This window comes from Cyclopterus lumpus, chromosome 22 (genome assembly GCF_009769545.1).
Source record: "Cyclopterus lumpus isolate fCycLum1 chromosome 22, fCycLum1.pri, whole genome shotgun sequence".
In the NCBI taxonomy this organism is placed as follows: domain Eukaryota; kingdom Metazoa; phylum Chordata; class Actinopteri; order Perciformes; family Cyclopteridae; genus Cyclopterus; species Cyclopterus lumpus.
The window spans coordinates 9,241,605-9,258,141 of NC_046987.1; the positions used below are offsets into that span (position 1 = coordinate 9,241,605).

General features: G+C 42.4%; 3 protein-coding genes across 3 annotated transcripts; all 3 read right to left on the minus strand.

Moving 5' to 3' along the window:
• Window positions 1-4,300: 4,300 nt before the first annotated feature.
• siva1 (SIVA1, apoptosis-inducing factor) lies at window positions 4,301-7,197 on the minus strand. The gene is made up of 4 exons (XM_034525485.1): window positions 7,009-7,197; window positions 6,430-6,603; window positions 5,411-5,564; window positions 4,301-4,516 (listed from the first exon to the last, which is right to left on the minus strand). The coding sequence occupies exons 1-4, from the start codon at window positions 7,127-7,129 to the stop codon at window positions 4,468-4,470; spliced, it is 498 nt and encodes a 165-aa protein (XP_034381376.1). The 5' UTR covers window positions 7,130-7,197; the 3' UTR covers window positions 4,301-4,467.
• Window positions 7,198-7,663: 466 nt separating this feature from the next.
• On the minus strand, window positions 7,664-11,961 carry adss1 (adenylosuccinate synthase 1). The gene is made up of 13 exons (XM_034525484.1): window positions 11,653-11,961; window positions 10,621-10,723; window positions 10,465-10,527; window positions 10,311-10,361; window positions 10,131-10,197; window positions 9,918-10,025; window positions 9,750-9,831; window positions 9,539-9,665; window positions 9,271-9,425; window positions 8,621-8,745; window positions 8,397-8,494; window positions 8,151-8,300; window positions 7,664-7,888 (listed from the first exon to the last, which is right to left on the minus strand). The coding sequence occupies exons 1-13, from the start codon at window positions 11,839-11,841 to the stop codon at window positions 7,836-7,838; spliced, it is 1,371 nt and encodes a 456-aa protein (XP_034381375.1). The 5' UTR covers window positions 11,842-11,961; the 3' UTR covers window positions 7,664-7,835.
• A 1,316-nt stretch (window positions 11,962-13,277) lies between these two features.
• Window positions 13,278-16,479, minus strand: LOC117751600 (FH2 domain-containing protein 1-like). Its single transcript, XM_034563531.1, has 8 exons — window positions 16,440-16,479; window positions 16,264-16,334; window positions 16,069-16,176; window positions 15,692-15,812; window positions 15,421-15,585; window positions 15,040-15,142; window positions 14,772-14,924; window positions 13,278-14,475 (listed from the first exon to the last, which is right to left on the minus strand). Coding segments are annotated over exons 2-8 (1,644 nt in total). The 5' UTR covers window positions 16,266-16,334; window positions 16,440-16,479; the 3' UTR covers window positions 13,278-13,483.
• Window positions 16,480-16,537: the final 58 nt, after the last annotated feature.

Consider the following 16,537-nt stretch of genomic DNA (forward strand, 5'->3'; position numbering starts at 1 on the left):
AAAAATCTTTTTAATAGAATTTGTAGAAGTGCCATTAGAATTTAATATAATTTTTTTTATTAATAAAGGTATATTTTATAGTAATCAATTGCTTCAGTGTTAGTGGTGTAGAGATTAGAGGACAATCTTTATGCAGAATTGACATTGCTTAGATATTGAGGCAATTTACTTTTGATCTATAACTGTCTGTGCATTTTCTTTGTTTGCGCTTTCGGAGTGTGCTTGTGTGCGTGTGCTGTGGAAATGTGACAATCTTGATTTAGGTCTTTCTTAAGAATATGCATAGAATTAAATGGAACAACTTTCTCTCTTTGTGTGGATTTTATTCATTTACTATACTTTTCTGTGCAGTCACACGACAGTTTTCACATGTATCAATTTCAGAAAAAATGGCAGAAGATGAGCTTTGAATTACATTTTTTTTAAGTCAAAGTAAACACAACAAAAGAACCTTGTAGAAGAGCCCTCGTCTGACATGCACCGGCAACAATCAGCCAGATAGCAAATGTGTGGGCTGCACTGCAATGTGTACAGAGACAACAGAAAGTGATAATACTGCTGGTCTTACAGGCCCTTTCCCTCTGAAACCATAAACTCAGCTCAAGGACGGAGCAATTTCAAGATGGGCTCCCATTGTCCCTGACCTGTTGCCAATACTCTCCAGAAGAGATACACAGTGGATAACAAAGCTTGTTGACTTTGTCCCGTAATTATTACTAAAACTGGATTATATCTGCAACACACACACACACACACTCACACACTCACAAGCTCACACTATTTATAAATAAACTAACTAACCAAACATGTGTCAGCTTGAGAATTTCATGCCAATTCACTGGACATTTACAATGGCGAGAACTTTTAATTATTTCCCTGCTGCACCATGAAAGAAATCCAGCTGCTCTGCTACGTGATCCCAATGGGGATGTGCTCGGGTTCCCACCGCCCTCCCCCCAATCCCCGCTCGCCCATTCTGGGAACGCCATACAGACAAGGGCCGCATCCAACTGCCCCTGCCCCCATCTATCCTACCTCCACCCCCACAGACCCCAAAATTGCGGCCCCCAAACCGCGGCCTTATCCCACCACTCTATTGTGTTCGTGGGTAGTAGCTCAGCCAGGCTATTGTCTGGCCCAGCTCCCCAGCACATACTTTATGCACAAACAGACGACACAGCGGCGCTAGCCAGGCAGCTCCAACATAAAGAAAACAATGTCCTCCCAAGATCATTCATAAACAACCTGAACAGCCCCAGCCAGCTCACAGTAAATAAGGGCCCACTGCAACGCTGTGGCCACCTCGCACTGTAAACATCCACAGCAGCAGGCCTCGGAGCGCTCGCTGGCAACAACATCTCACATCTGCCTAACGGGGCCGAGGACTTAGACGGCCTGGTGTGTGTGCTTTTCTTATGGACCCAAACCTTCACATGGAAAGTAGGGGCCATGTGATAGGGCTTAGCTGCAGGGTGACGAGCTGGGATATGTGCAATACAACTCGATGGTGTAATAAAACATTCCTCTCCAAGACTCAAAGACCAGCTCATTTGGCTGTGAGAGGTTGCGTGTGTGTGCGTGTGTTTGTGTGTGCGTGTGTTCAGAGGTACTTGAGAGAAGTTGAGGGGAAAGTTGTAAGTGTCCACCACCAAGGCCAGCGGTGGGAGCCCTTGACCTCTGAAGGGACGGACTGCCAGAGACAGCTGGTGTGGCCTGTTTTTATTTATTTATTTATTAACAAAAGACAGGTGGTCACACTTGAAAAGGGCACACAAACACAGTTACACATGCGCTTGTGTACACACACACACACACACACGTGGGTTGTTTTCTTTTTCTTTCTTTGTATGAACACACATGCATATGGTTAACATCCACTTAATTTTAGAGGAGCAATTCTTTTGACTTTCAGAATAATAATGTAATTCCCAATTAATAATATAATAGCCTGCTGTGACCATTATTGCCACATTTGAAGCAGCATTTAGGCTCTTCACTACTATCTAAAGCTACAATCTGAACTGTTTATATACCACACATAAATTGCTACAAGTGCATAAATACATATCAACTAGTGCTCTCACACTGGGTTTGCCTTTTTTGGAGTGGCTCGCCCTGACAGTGCCAAGACAGTGTGTCCTTGGTCCACTGTACAGCTGTCACTTACTCACACTCGCTGACGCATATTTATAGCAGCAGCATCACTGGGCTTGACGCTCGCCACACTCAGACCACAGCTGGTCCCCACAAGAATGGGAGAAAGACAAAGCCACGTGCTCCCGCTGGCCGACTGCAGTTGGTCCTGTCTGGAGCGCCGTGGGTGATTATGTGGCCCCCTTCTCCTTGCAGACACCCAGTCCATACATGCACCAGGGAGGAGATGAGGAGGATTCGTGGAGGGATGGAGGGAGGGGGCCACACCGTGACCTTTTTTTCTTTCTTCTTTGAATGTCACAGATGGGGATGGGCTGAAAACCTTGACAGCTGCACTTGAAGGTACATAAAAACATCATTATGGAGTTACCAGAGAGCCGCGGGGAAAGGACCCTTCTCTCTAATACACTAAAAATGAATATAGTTCATGTCTTGGACCGACGAGTAGTGCCCAAACTGTAATAATCAGGTGAAAGGAGTTTGTTTTTACTCATCATTTTTCAGATTTGGGAGAGATACATCACAGGAGAGACCGATATCACCAATGTTCTTATTGAGACAATAGCTGAGGGAATAGTGAGATTGTGTTCTTTGACAACACACTGCCCTCGCACTGCATTACATGACTTCCTTTCTTCTAGGTTGCTAAACCTACTAAAATGAGGTTTTATGCATCACGGGAAATTGGCTCAAACAACTGGACAATGAAGCGACTTTGACAGAGCTGGATACTTTTGGGTCACTTTGAATCATTATTCCTAACTCTGCTGGTTAAGACAAACTCATCTTCCAGGTTAAAAAGGAACAGGGGGATGCTCGTCCTGACATTGGAGGCGAGAATAGAGGTGACAGAGTTTCTTTTCTCTTTTGTAACCGAAACAAAAGGTGTCCACGGACAAAATGTTCAAAAACGCATTAGGTCCGTGAAGCGAAACACTAGATGGTAAATAGACTTGTATAGCGCTTTTCTAGTCTTCTGACCACTCAAAAGTACTTTACTACTACATGACATACAGAGAACTTTGGAGACTATCATTAGTTATTTCAACATACAATAAATATGCGACTGTTGAAAAAGTTGTGCTTTACATTTTAAATAAAAAGTTAAATTCTTACATGTAAGAAGCAGGACATTTAAAACATCTTGAGAAATTACTTTACTCAAAACCTTAATTTTGCCAGTTGACTAATAGTTTCACATAAAATTACTATTAATTGGCTCAAAACAGTTCCTCTAGCTTTAGAGTTATGGACATTTAGTTTTTTTTTTTTTTTTATTGACTGTTTTTTTATCAATACAATCATATAGTCTTCTGTATAAGTGTTTTATGTCCACCTCAGAGTTTATTAAAGCCTTATCAAGAAATGTGCAGACAACTTGACGCCTTGCCTGCCAGCAGCTGTCTGTTCGTTCAGCCGGAAATCAAGCGGTGCCCTCCAACACCAACTGCAGAGCTCCCCAAAGACTGGAGCCACAACTGGCCTGCTGAGCTCCGAGGCACACTTGCAATGAGCTCCAGGAAGTGAACTCATCCAAGCCAATATCCAACACCATCTCACGTGATTGATTACTATAAAAAGGCAGTGTTCAGGACTTCTGCCACCAAGAACAATTACTCAGTTAGAATACCTGACCCTGAAACCAGTCATCATCAGTGACGAGCCTCAGCCAAGAGAAAGTGATGACTGCACATCAAGGTCATGTCCAAGAGGGATAATTGCAGCCAAACAGTCTGCCGCAAAGCCCCGGTTGCATGCAACCTTTGGGTCTTCTTGTTTTAAATATATTTGATAGCAGGTCCTCAAGGTCAGTCCAGACGGCTGGAATTCCATTTTCATTGCCAAGACAAAACGTCAACTAAAAGGCTGAAAATGTGCTTCTTTAGCATACAGAGATGGATGTGTTCATCCAGCGAGGAAGCATAGTTTGTGGATTACCATGGCCCCGCCTGAAAGGACCTCGTCCCTCAGCAGTCCTTGAAGTGTGCTGCCACCTGCTGATGCATCTACAGCACATGAAGACGGTTGGATAACCTTTTAGTTAATTGGATGATTTTTGTTCAGACATCCAATTTTGATTCCTGCATTATTCATATACTGTGACTGTATTAGAGATGCACTGAAGAGACCATGGATCAAAACATGCAACTGTATACAAAAGTGTTAAAGTTTATTTCAGTTACTTTAGGAATGCAATATACAGAAGAAAACATTTGGACGACAAAAAAAAACAAAAATGGGTATAAAATGCAGTCTTAGAATTATTATGTGAGGCCACTACATAACAAACTCCTGATCTCAGTCAGTCTTCCTTCACGTCGAGCAACTGCAGCACAGTACTTCATCGTATTGCCCGCTGTAACTGGAACACAGAAAATATTACATTAGAATGGTGAACACTTGTGTCAAAGACTCACATCTTTCTCATCATTCACGCTCATTGTGAGGTCCAGTTTCAATTATCAAATTGAAGGCATATGGTGGAAAGGACCCGGATGTTGAACCACCAACTCTGACTAACGGCAGACCTCCTCCACAGCCGCAAAGCGTGATAAGCAAGGCAACTATTGCACCAATGGAAAACTTTAAGCTTACATTTAAAGCAACGACGTGACGAATATAAAATGTTCTTTAACAGATTTGCTAAAATAGCTCTTGCCCACCAAAAGTCCTTTGAGTTCTTTTAAGCATCAAATCTGCAAACTCACCATGTTGGCTTCTAAGGTGGCTGTAAAAGTGCAGTTTGTTTCTTCATACCCAAAAGATGAATAAGCAGCTGGTTTCCTTTCCGCCCCTGTTGCTTTTTGATGTCTTAACACCCAGCAAATCACCTTGAAGAGCTCTGCTCTTACTGGCCAAAGCTGATTAGAATCCAACGAGGATCAGGGCTCAGTTGGGTGATGGTGTTTGTAGTCTAAGAGTTATTTAAGAATCTCATTTTCATTTTGTCAAATACAATATATTTACAGGACTGTTTTGGTCCAGTGACATTGATGCACACATCCTTTCAGTTCTGCAGTCATAACACAAATGCAACTGTGGAAAAAGGGTGAAAATGTAAAGAAGTCTAGTTTAAAAAAAAAGAAATTCTATACTAATTTGACAAAGAAAACACAATATGCCATAAACTGTATGAGTACAGAGACTGCTTTTTAACCCCAACTATGGCTGATATTGAACACTTGTAAATATGTCTGTACATTCATACATCAAAGTCCTTTGGGAAACAGGGGATATGAATCAGGTTTGGACTTACTCTATGATGGTGCAGACAGAGCAGCAGTGGCTAGAACAGCAGGAACACTGTCGTGTGCAGGAGGGACAGGCTAGGCGATCACATTGGGAGCATGGTGTCCTGGACCCCTGGCTTTTCTGACACACACAGCAGCATGTAAGAGCCACTGGTGAACCTATAATCAAAGCACACATACAGCCCACTGGATGAGCATTTGACACAAGAAAAAACAAACAAACTGAGCATCAAAATTCGAGACAGTCCTGACATCTGCTGGTGAAAAGCATGAACTGAATTAACCATGAACTTTTGGCCTCTAGTCAATTTACTTCTTGCACATTTAAAGAAGTGATCCTTCTTTGGTCCAGTTTTCAAATGAAATAAAAACCATGTGCTTTGTGGCCCTCAGTACCCAATGATTATTATGAATCAGAAACATGTGACCCAGTAAAAATGAGGATATGTGACCACATGCATTTGAAGAGATCCAAATCAAGTTTGTTTACAGTTTCTTTAGTATTAGAAAAAAACATATATGCTGGAATTGTGTTGGAAGGATAGTAATAGTTTGGACTTTTGAACTAAAAATACTGTAAGATAGCCTCTTGTATTTTCTTATATTAGCTTCAGTTGAATGTTGACCATATTTTTTTTTATTGTAACCTGAAGGTTTGAAACGTCATCATTTAACTTTAGTGACATGGAGTAAACGTGGAGGTTCTCTTCAATGTCAGTTTTCTGATGATCTTGCACCAACTTTGTGTACAATTACTCTTACATTTTTTATTTACACATAAAAAGAACTGGATGTTGTACCCATCACATACATTTAAATTGCTCAAGGAAGGGATCACTGATAACCTTCCAATAACAGTATTTTATTAAGATCAATCCCATGTTTTTCCTACTACTATTGTCCGTCATAGACTGGATCTGTGGTCTTTGAGAAACATGATAAGCTCCTGTCATTTGACACAGGATAGATTTGTCACGCTAATCCTTCAGTGTCGTCATTTACCTGCCCGTCCGTTTGGGCTCACCTTGTGCAGCGTTGGCTCGCGTCAGTCTCCCGTCATGTGCGATCAGTGTCTGTCCTCTGAGCAGTGACTGGCTGCATGCAGGAGTCTCCACTTGGCCAGCGGACCTCTCCTCTCCAGTCCATACTGTGCCCATCACAACCTTAGCACCGTTGAAGAGCAAGTTTTTTGTCTTTGCTGTGAAAAAAAAAAAAAAAGACCCATTCTTAAGTGAAATGACACGTGATTGACTCCGCTGATCTCCGGGGCTCCCAAGAAGCTGATGTTTACGAGTGTGACTGTATTGTGGTCGTTCAGAGGTCAGCTGGCAGTAGCCAAACTATGGCCATCTTATTTAGCATCCGCCACAACGTAATGTGTTTAATGTCAACAGGCCCAACTAATGCAGTCACATGACATGTAGTTACACGTTCAGTAGTCATAGGAACATGAACCAATGCACAAAAAGTGAGCAACGCGACTGTTTTATAGTTGCATAAAACTACGTGATTTCTGCTACGCAAACAACTCAATTTGCACAACGGCGACGCTAGCATGAGCTAACAGCGCAACGCAGCGATAAACCCGCTAACATCCACTTACCGTATATTTCTTCCCGGTATTTGTTCCCAAACACGCTATAATTACTCAGCTCCTGTTGTCCGACATGTATTTTGTATTGAGAGGAGAAGGTTTCCGGAAAAGGACAAGCTCGTTTCGGCATTTTTTCTCTGCAAATAACTCCCGACGTGTTGCAACAGACTGGTGCGGGAAAACTGCAACGGCGACGGGACCGATGAACCAATCACACACGTCCTTTATTGGCACGTAAAAGCTCGCAGCCAATCCAACAACGATTCTTTTGTCACGTGATCTTTGGTATTACGCTGCCTTCACGGGCTGCGGTGAATGTTGTATTTTATCTTTTCAATTGCAGAAATGAAAAGCTGGATATTGGTGGAGTAAATGGAGAACAGCGTGAGTACAACCAAGGACATAAATAAACACCTGTTCAGCAGTCACAGGTTTGAAAGAATGCGTGGTACTCTTTTGATCATATTGACGTGACTTAAAGCAGTGGTTGGTATTTATTTCTCTTGATTAACCGTCTTAAAGTTAACTCTGTACCAGCTGTGCATGGTTTGACAGGGCTGTTGCATCAACTGATCACGTTTCCATGCATCTATTAATTAATACCAGTTGTGCTGGTTTAATTGGTGATACAACCAATACATTAAAACATACCCTATAATGAAATTTAAAAAAATGACAAACAAGACTTTTTGATCGTAACTAAACAAACATAAACAACACTGCTCAAAGGTAACATAGATGCTTTGTTTATTAACTAATGAGGAGAAAATCAGTTTAGATGATGGAAAGATGCCACATCCTCTGTGCTCCTATCAGGGGGAGGTAAAGGTTTCCCTTTAGAACATCTGGATCATGCACTCCCTGGACTTTCCAACACCAATCCACTTGACTAAAAGAGACAAAGAAATAGAGAGAACGATTAGAAAAGTTGACACAACTGTAGATGTCATAATAAACTACATTGGAAAAAGCTATATTTGACAAGTGTAACAGTGCCACCTCAAGGATGTCATGGAGTTTCTGCATTTCTTCTGTATTTTGATTTGGAGGCCCTCATTGATAGTATTGATAATAGTTTTCTGCTCAATTTTCTCTTTGTTTGTGTGTTCTGCAAAGATATTTGTATGTTTGTTATTTTGTGTCAAACATACTGGGAACTCCAATGTGGTTCTCAATGAAGTGGATGTAGTTTTGTGCTTTGGCGGGGAGCTCGTTCCACTTCCTGGCTGCAGACGTGTCCGTCTTCCAACCGGGGAAGGTCTCATACTCAACCTCCACTTTGTGCAAAACGTCCATGTTGGCTATTATTGAAAGCAAAACATTATTACCAATCTTTAAATGAAAACGGAATGGGTTTATGGTATGTATTCTACATATGTTTTTTTCTGTTCAATTACCTGGGAAATGGGGAATTCTTTTCCCATTGACTTTGTAGGCAATTCCCACTTTAATTTCATCCATCACATCCAGAATGTCAAGTTTTGTCAAAGCAATGCTGTTGGACAGGTGACATGTCATTATTATAACGTGATTTTATGACAGTGCAGAAATAAATGAAGGCTTCCATCATTATTTAGATGATCCCGAAAGATGATTTGCTTAAACTGTTCTAGCCACTCACGCGGTGAAGCCATTAATCATATGAGCATATCTCAAGATGACAAGATCCAACCAGCCGCAACGGCGCTTCCTTCCTGTGGTTACACCCACCTCACGACCCCTCGTCTGCAGCAGCTCTCCTACTGCCTACGGTAAACAGGGGGGAAACAGCCCTATATGTTTTTTTATTATTCATGAACTGAATGATGTTAGGCATTTAATAATTCCATGTTAAACCTAAACATCTGCAATCACGACGACACTAGTTACAAACACAGCTGAGTACAATAAAACATCATATGGACTGATTTAGTTTTAACATCTTGACCTCCTATGTCCATATTTTTAGTTCCCGTGACAGGAAACATAAGCCCACACTGTAAATATATCCTGAACCCGGACTCTGGCCCTAAATTTATCCCTGTGAACATGTGACCTGCATAAGAGGTAAAGAGCGTTTGAACCCGTGTCTCACAAAATGTGACAGCTGCACTCAGTCAGAGAATCCCCCCCCCCCAACCACTACCAGCCCTACTGCCTGTGTGTCAGCCACATGATCACATTCAAACTGTACATGTCAAGCTCAAAATGTTAGGATGGACAGGAAAGCAAGGACATGCGACAGTGTCCAAGTAAGCTCACTGATTTTCTGAGGTAACACCAAGTTCTTACATTGAGTTGTTCTGTGGGGAAGGCTCCGATTCCCACTCTGGTAGTGTAGGCCTTTGATACACCAAACACATCGCCGATGTTCAGCGGAGGGATGCCGAGACCAGTGCATGCCCCGCCCACCGTGCAGTTTGAAGATGTCACAAAAGGATATGTGCCTTTAGAGCCAAAAGATGATAGGTCTGTGTCACTGACTCCCTCCAAGATCCACAAAGAACAACCACACATATGTATAAAAAAAAAAAAGAATATTGTAAATCAAAATCTCTACCAAAGTCAATGTCAAGGAGAGCAGCATTGGCCCCTTCCACCAAAATCTTCTTTGGAGATCCATGAAGAGCTTCATACATGTAATAGACCCCGTCTCTCACCATCGGCCGCAATCTCTCAGAATATTCCTGCACAAAACAAAGAAAACCTAAACGTGATTTATTGATGTTTGGAATGGCAATAAACCATCACTTTCATAATCGTCAGGTTACCTTGAGTTTTTTCAATTGGTCCTCAACGTCAACTGTCAAGGCTGGGTACATGGACTGATACTGGCGGACAAGGTTCTTGAATCTGAAAGGAAAGGAAATCGCGAATCATGCCACAACTGTTCATCGTAGTATTAGTTTTGGTGTTTTGCACATTAATACGATCCCTACCTCATAGAGAAGTCCTTAAAGTCCCCCAGGAGGTCACATACACGGAGGCCGGTGCGAGAAGCTTTGCTGGAGTATGCGGGTCCGATGCCTTTCCTGGTTGTTCCAATGCTGAAACACAAAGGGAGGGATGTAAAATAATGTATGGAATCAAAATATATATTTGTACTGACTATAGTGTAAAATGTTGGCAGGTCTGTCCTCCGCTATCCTTACTTCTTTCCTTCTTGTGCTTGCCTTTCAGTCTCCTGTAAACCATCGACAACCTGGTGGAAATCGAACACTGCAGAGAGACAGCAAACAAGACCTCACACCCTTAAAAAGTGATTGATGATTTATTCAGGCTGTACTTATTTGAAGTAAACCACTCTAAGCAATATAATGTTTTGTACATACCAAGGTGAGCTCTATCTGAGACGATAAGTCTCTTCTCCCAGCCTTTCAGACCTGGTCAAAGAATATAAATGACATCTATGTGAGAAGACACTAATCCTAATTCTAATACACACTTGTGCATTGTGAGTAAAGGGCATTCTTTCTCTTAAAATACCTTTCTTTTCATTTTTATCGCCTTCTTCAAACAGTCCAGGTAGATGTATGACCACTCCATTGCCTACGGGAGCAGAGGAAGAGGAATATGTAGTCGCAACTGCACTAATATTCGTGACCATGCTGTCTCACCAGAGCTGAATACTTAAACCATTACCGATGAGGGAGATGCTTTTGGAGTTGATGATTCCACTGGGGAGAAGGTGGAAGTCATACTCCTTGCCTTCCACTACCACTGTGTGTCCTGCATTGTTGCCCCCCTGTAAATCAAAGCAGGGTGCACATTATGATGTGATAGTTTTCATGATGATATTATCAAACACAAACATCCAGCCACATACACACGTCTCATTTTTCCCCCCAATTCCCTCAGCCTCTCCAGCACCTATTTTAACAGACTTGGCTGGTGCTGGTGGAGCCACCACTCTGTCTGCCCTGGCTAAGTCCTGGCCTTCTCACATATCAAGCCTCCCTGAGAATGTGACCTCTCTCTCGCCCGGTGGGTGGGGCTCTCAAGCCTTCAGAACACAGGGTGCTAGTCCTATCAGTGGAGAGAGTACAACACAGCAACTGGTGGCAGGTTTCACGCTGTGACCTCTGATATCTGACCAGAGGGTCACGTGTCCTATATGAGTAGCAACTGACCCATATGGAGTCATTTTCATTATGAATTCGATGCATCTTAAATGTAATCTCTTTGTGATCCGCTGAATGAGTCAGTCAGGGCACCTTTACACTACGTTTAGAGATGCATGCAATAATTAAGAGAATAGTCAGGCCAGTAAGTTGTACATGCCTCTTCCTACAATGGTTATTAAAGACATTTGGCGTCTGTAAAATGTTTTGCAATTTGAGTTTAATGGCCACAATTCTCATATGCTATCATGTTTAAACCATTAAGTGCAGTTATGAAACCACAGTACATTCTCAGCATGGTTAATTAACTGTAATAAACTAATAAAAAAGGTTCCCTAGCTAATATTTACGCTATCCCTTTGAGCATTTCCCAAAATCATGGAGCTGCAAGTGTTTCCCCTCTGAGCACCTGTTGCGTTTTAACATTCTGCACAGCTCGTGCCAGATTTCGTGATGAATTCAGAGGGGGAAACAAATGGCACGAGGCAACAACAGAGACCCACCCATCCATGTGAATGAACGCTCGTCTGAAATCCCGAATCCGAACATTTACCTGACATCTGCAGACAAAGTCAGCTTCGGTCGCCAGCAAATCGACGACTTTCCCTTTGCCCTCGTCTCCCCATTGCGCACCGAGTACCACCGTCACTTTGTTGCCCGGGTCGTTGCGCGATCGCTTCTGCCCGGTCGCGGCGGGTTGACTCGTGTTTTTGTGGTCTTTCGCCGACCAGGTGAGTGACATGATGGTGGTGGCGTGAGCCTGCCCGTCTCAAGAAGACTAAGCGGTCTCCAAGAGAGGCATTGCCATATCTGTAACTTCATAGCCGATGATGTCAGAGCCAGACGCACAGCAGTGCGTCGCTGTGTTCGGGCAACTTGTCTCCAGGGCTGTGAGAGCAACGAGCGAATCGCCTTCACGGGGATGGATTCACGATCGTAAAGCCATTTATAACGTCATGTTTGAAACACTCCTGCGTGAGTTGGTTGATTAAAAAACAGACAGCTGAACACTAAATTCACTTTTATTAAAATATATTTAACATTAAAAGTATCAATCCATTTTATGCTTTTCTTACATTTCCCTTTTAAATATCATCTGCGTAATATATAAAGAAATAAACAGCATTTTTGTTTTGATGAGTTAATTAAATATCTTGCAGCAACAACACTGCGTCGTCGGTCTTTCTCTTGGTGCTGAAAGGTCAACAGAGCAAATACATTTACTGCATATTACAACAGTTATACAAAACATATAAAGCATATTTAACTTTGTTGGAACAGTTCTGAATCCAAACTACACACACACAATAACTACAACTGATTTACATAAAGTGACATGTTGACATCCATAGTTTACTCTTCTTGGTCAAGTCATTGCAAGAGGAAGACTCCTGCATCCTCTTGAATGAGTCATTGCTCTAGTCTCACTAAACAAATGGGAATCCTTTTTTCGTTCACAACTCCCATGTGAAATTAACATTTTCTTTTTCCTCTTGTTTTCCTTTTTCTGGAGTCACCTACGGGAACAAAGACTAAAATTAATAAAATAGAAGAAAGAAAACCCGAATGAAATATTTTAATACCTTTTAAAGTTTTTATATTTACGTGGGGATAAATCTATTTGCTCAATTGCACATTGTGAAATCTATTGGCTTGCAGGCATGATTAGCTTTAAAATGTAAACTTATTTGTTGTAAAAACATTTTAATGCATTTACATCACATACAGCATCTTTCATCAACATCAGATTAAAGCACAGTTTACAGGAAGCACATCAGACTGCGTTAGTAGGTTGAACAGTCCCAGATTTGGGTAATGGACAAACAAATATGGAAGGAAAGACACAAGTGGTGGCTTTCATGAAATAACTCAGTCCACAATGATGTCAGTGACTTCAAACTGCAAGGCGGTTTGAGATCAGAAAAGTGATGCGAGATTACTTAACCACTGATTCATTAAAGGGTACATTTTAGGGTTAGTTTTCCCCAGGTTTGACCCACATTAAAATCACCGGAAGAAACGTGCTTTTTGGTCAATGATGTTAATATTTTGGCCCTTATAACAGAATTGGAAAATGTTTTAAAGAGAGCGAGTGTTAAAAGCTGGACAACAGAGACAAATGAAATCCAGAATTCGGTTAGACCAACAAATGACGTGTTACTTGGGACAAAGCTTCGACGGTGATTGAGTTCATTAGGATGATGTTCCTGCTTACAGTTTGCCATCCCATTGATTTGACCTACCTCACTGCAACACACAGCCTGTTTTATGTTTAGTGTGTCCTTTCCCACTGTTACCTTGTGTTTCAGAGAGTCAGAACGAGAACAGAGCATTCAAACAAACGGTTCAGAGATTCAAATCCAGTCAATATTAAAATCACCAAATCAAAATGTGCACACAGCAGCCACTCTTAAATAAAACATGTCGTCATGCAAAATACTTAAAAATATATATATTATATAAAATGTTAAATACAGTAAAAACAAAACACATTTCCATTTACAACACAAGTGACTAGCATTCCAAACATGATCTTTATTCAAGTTAATAGATCGGTTACCTTGATTACTCTTCTTTTTGTTTCGTTTAAAGATGCTCTTCTGTGTCTTTGGTTCGGGCTCAAGGGTTGGAGGCACTGCTTCAGACACTGATGGCAGTTTATCAGATTCCAGTCCATCTGGGACATCGCACCCCTCGATGCCCTCATTGAGTGGAGTCACGGATGATTTCACGATGCATTTCCACTCGTCTCGACCTCCCTCTTGTTCAACAGTCTCTGCTAAACGGCTTATTTTGTGACTAGTTTGACCTTTTACATCTCCCGTTATAGTGCTTTCACTGCTCCGTGCCACATTGTCTGCATTAGGTAAAGGGCTTTCTTTTATCAGAACAGTAACGCTAATGTCCGCTGGCTTATCAGGAATCAGTTTCTCAGACCCCAGGCTGGAAGTGCCATCGAACGCAGCTTCTAGGGGGTCGGAATCTGGGAGGGAAGATGGGCTGAGGATGCTCGTCTCAGTTGAATCCAATGAAAAGCCATTTATTGGGAGGCATGGTTGATGTGCCGCTTCAACCTGAGGTTGAGGTTGTGTCGTATCTGGTGGCGATACTACAGGCTTATGTGGGTGTTGCTCCTGCTCCAGCGACGCAGGTCTTTCTAGGTGTGCCTGCATTATCGTGGCTGTTTCTCTTGGGAGTGCCTTGGGATGTTCACCATGTCCGTTTTGAACCCCATTCTGCAGAGTCTCTTTTGATGGGCTGAGGAAGCCGTTCACTTCTCCTGTGCTGGCCTGGTGACCCTCTGTCTGAGGTTTGGTGGGAGAGGAAACGGTGGACACTTCTTCGGCTTTTTCGTTTACAGGCGTCACACTTGATCCTGAGGGGGAGCCAGGTAGTGTTGATGGTTAAGGTGTACACATTAAGACCATTATTATCTTAGAAATCAATTGATATTTTACAGTGAGCAAAGCTGCATGAAAAGAAAATGCTCTCCACGCAAGCAAATGCTAAAATAGCACAACAAAGTGATGGAGCTAGCTTAGGATGAGAGTGGTGTTTAGGCACATCAAATAGCTGAGATAAAAGCAGCAAAGCGGTGTTGTGGCTCGCAGTTAAGTGGCTCAGGAGCGGAGATAGGAACTGCGGATGGAGGCCGCAGTCTCTTGTCCTTACCAGACGGGCAGGTATCGCTACGCTTTTCACTAGAAGGGAGGCTTTCCAAATCGCACCTTGGCCTGGTCTTTCTGAGGCTGAAACCTTTCCTGATATCCGCCAAGAGGTGGTCGATGATGCAGTCGTCGTTCTGCGGCACAAAGCCTTTCTTGACTGGTAACAAGGTAAAAAGAGGGCTTTAAGCGGACACACACACACCATTCAAATGCCATCTTGGTTAGGAATTTCTTGGGCACAGTGAACCAAAGGAGGGCCGTTCACAACTTACTAATTTTGCCATTCTCTCCCTTCTGTCTCTTGGACTCTTCCTCTGCCAGCTGCCTCTTCCTCTTCTCAGCCTTGGCTGTCTGCTCTCGTCTGGTTTTGTTTTCCTGTTATAATGAAAGTAGAGATGTCACTCACTGCCAAGTACAAAATGTACGTGGCAATTTCTTTTTGTATCATTTAAGATACATTTTCCAATTTAGCCACAGTAGATACACGTTCCATAGAAAATACAAAACTATATTCATTCACAAACAGCATGCAAGTGGTTTAGAAGTTGTACATTCAAAACTACACAATATAAAAGACAGTGTATAAAATACTACAAATGTACAATCCCGGGGAAAGTCATTACAACTAACGTAAACAAAGTGTCCTCCATGACCTTCAGTGCCTTGATGAAAAGTCCTCGGAAAGTCCTGATGGTTCCGAAGAGATCCTCAAGCGACAGCTGATTGGCATCTTCACACAAGTAGACAGCCAGCTCACTCTTCTGCTTCTCAACTGCAGTGAGCCTTTCACTTACAATCTGACATGCCGCCAGCCTTTCCTGCAGCAGAGAAAATGGAGGCATTTGGGATTTGGATCCAGCTTCCAAGCAGAGTATTGAGCGACCGCATGTTGGCTCCATTTGTAGGCAAAGCAGATTGTGTTACCTCGAGAACATTTTCATATTGCTCCTTCAAATCTTCGACAGAGTTGGAAACCTTCTTGGCCGTCTCAATCAGTCGTTTTAGTAAGGCACTGGTTTCTGACTGAATGGAGTCCACATTAACTCTGAGGACAAAGTGTAAAACCATTTATTAGAAGAATGTCACAAATCCACTGATTAAGAACATGAGCAAAAGTAGATGTGAAAAGGTTCCTATACCCTGCTGCCTTTTCACAGATTTCTATGTCATCTGGCAGCGCCAACAGCTCTGGGTGGTTCGTTTCTGCCTCCTTTGCAAAACAAGTTACGCAGTGGGTAATTAAACAGGTTCATAACTGATGGGGGGGGAACAGAATGACGGCATCTGTGAGCTTTGTGTACCTCCAGGATGTGATGAAGCAGCGTGATGCGGTTCTTGTTAGCCTTGGTCTCCGTGAGCTTGAGCAGGGAGCTGATCTTGAACCCCTCGGCATTCCCCGTGTGACTTCCCTGGAAGTAGAACAACGACTAAAAATGCAAGCTCTGTCTAAATGTCAGCTTAAAGTAAAATATATATGAGACTGAAGAGGTTCTTACATAGTTGAGAAAATTCCCAACGTCAAGAATGAGCCTGCAGAAAATGGGCATGAGCGTGCTCGTTCTGAGAGCTGAGAGATTTGTTACATGGTGTTAATTAGATTACAATATATAACTTGAGCAAGAATGACAACTGTGTGCATACGAATATAGCTGAAGGCCTAGGGGTTCCTTACACTGGCAGGCCTCCTCCACCAGCTTGACTCTAGGTTTGAGCATATCCAACACTGATGAAGTCTCCTCACACAGCAACATGCAGTCAATCCTCAACTGA